We start from the raw sequence: 2,207 nt of genomic DNA, 5'->3' as shown, positions 1-2,207 counted from the left end.
TTCATTTATTAAATATTTATTGAAGGCCTGCTTTATCATGCAGTAAGTTTTAAATACCACCAATAAAAACAAAACAGAGAACCACACTCTTTCCCCCCCCTATGGCTTCAAACTGTCACAGGCAAATACTAGCAATAATTATCCAAGTAGCAAAAATAAAAGTGTTATACCTGTCGCGAATTTAATGGAAATCACAAATCGCCTATCACAATTTTAAGTCTTAATTACTGAAACCATACACTCTGTGACAATGGTAAGTAAACCTTGGGGTCCCGTGGGTTGGGAGTCAGTCCCACACGGGGAGAATTTGGTGTCAGTGAAGAAGAGAGTAACCACTACTTAGTCCCCCTGGATCGTTCGCTCTTCTTCGGGAAGAACGCTCCAGTTGGGGGAGGCCATATCCCGCGCCAACCAGTTGAAATCGTCAACGTCGCTCCAGTTATTTTTGCTCCGATCTAAACCAGAGCTCTCGAAGTCTCGGTCGATCCCCGGGTAGGTCCAGGTGTAAGGGGCGAACCGGATGCCGTGGCAGTCCTCCACGATGGCCCTGCAGGTCACCTGCAGGAAGATGCGGGTGTCCCTCGTCGTGTGCACCCGGAGCTGCTGGCAGGCCACGGCCAGCACGCACTCACTGCAGTCATCCAGAAACACCGACGTGGACACCGGCCCGCAGAGCAACGTGCAGCGGCGGGCCTTGCTCAGCCGCAGGGTGTTGGGATTGCCGTACAGTCGGATCGTGCAATCGCTCAGTTCGGTCAAAAGGACGTCTCGCTGGTGCAACTCCTCCGCTCTCTTCTCCAAGACTTGGGACTTGAGGTTGGAGAAGCCGCAGAGCCAGCTAGAGCCCAGGGCTCCCTCCTCGGTCACGGAGGGCGGGGAGGCCAGGGTGCCTTCCGCCACCGCGGCGCCGGGAGCCGCATCTACTACTTTGGGGGCCAAGACAACATCCTTCCTCCGGGTCTTGAAAGCGAATCGCTTCTTGGGCTGCAGCTGCTGGCGCCGGTCGGCCAGGGCCGCCTGCAGCTGCGCCAGCGCCTCCTGTGCCTGCCGCACTTCGTAGGCGGCCAGGAACAAAACCGAGTCGTTGAGGAGTTTCTGGAGCCCCTGGAGCCGAGCGGCCGCCTCCTCCAGCCGCTCGACCGACTCCCCGCCCTGCAGGAGCTCTTCCACCGCTGCTCGCTCCCGGGCGAAGGCGGCCGTGAAAAAGTCGCTCTTCTCCTCCACCACCTCCTGGTCCTGCCGCTTTTGCTTCCGCCTTTCCGCCTCCAGTTGCCTCTCTTGGTCTCGCCTCTGAAGCCGCTCAGGCAGCAGGCTCCGCTCCCGCTGGGACACCACGTCCCCGTTCCCTACGACGGCAGCGGAGCAATTAGCTGTCTCCATCTTGACTGCAAGCTTCCTTTCTCCTGCCTTCCTTCCTCTGGGCGCGCCCTCCGTGAGGCGTCCCACCAACGCGTCCTTTGATTGGCCAGATACAATGACGTCAGAGGACCGGCCTTATTCTCTTAGCCCATTGGTTCCTCTACATCGGAGGGGCGGGGCCGACTGACAAAGGGGGTGGAGAAACAAAGGTCCTTGTGGATGGGTGGGGTGGGAGGCAGGAGGGGGAAGCCTTTTTTTTCTTCTTAAAGGGGCAGGACTTATATCCGGGATTGTGGGGTGAGTTGCAGCAGCGGCAGCTGCACATGTGGGTTTGTTTATAAGAACAAGGTTAGAAACTCGCAGGCCTCCCCCTCCCCCCCGGCTCCTCCCTACCTCCCTCTTACAGGCCAGAGATCTGCTACTGGTGGGGGGAATGTGTGCGTGCGGTGGGTGGGGGGACAGGTAGTGGTAAGAAAGATGGAGGGGGGGTGGAATATTGCACCGCCCGGCCCGCGTCGGAGGAAGCGGCAGCTGGAACAGCTGGCTAGGGAGCCACTTGCATGCCTCTGTTTTTTTTCTTTTCCACCACCCCTTCTGCAGTTCGGCGTGGCCTGGGGCTCCAGGGTCCCCGTAGGCAGTTACGGGGGCGGGAGAAGGCGAAGGCCACCCGGATGGGAGAGACTGGGTTCCTCATTGCAACGGGGTTCAGGGGGCCCTGGGGGAGCCTAAAAACGAATTACTATTTTTTTGGCCAATTGCGGCAGTCGGCGGGGTGGGGGCGGGAGAGTGACATTCCACACCCCCTTCCTCTTCCTCCCACGCCCTCCCCCCCCGCTTCCCTGTCACTC

The 2,207-nt window shown here is 58.7% G+C and overlaps 1 protein-coding gene across 1 annotated transcript; it reads right to left on the bottom strand.

The window, feature by feature from the left end:
• On the bottom strand, window positions 1-1,926 carry TBCC (tubulin folding cofactor C). The gene has a single exon (XM_005885784.2). The coding sequence runs from the start codon at window positions 1,378-1,380 to the stop codon at window positions 340-342; it is 1,041 nt and encodes a 346-aa protein (XP_005885846.1). The 5' UTR covers window positions 1,381-1,926; the 3' UTR covers window positions 1-339.
• Between the last annotated feature and the right edge of the window lie 281 nt (window positions 1,927-2,207).

This window comes from Myotis brandtii, unplaced genomic scaffold (assembly GCF_000412655.1).
Source record: "Myotis brandtii unplaced genomic scaffold, ASM41265v1 scaffold929, whole genome shotgun sequence".
Lineage (NCBI taxonomy): Eukaryota > Metazoa > Chordata > Mammalia > Chiroptera > Vespertilionidae > Myotis > Myotis brandtii.
This window is presented reverse-complemented; position numbering and strand designations above follow the sequence as displayed.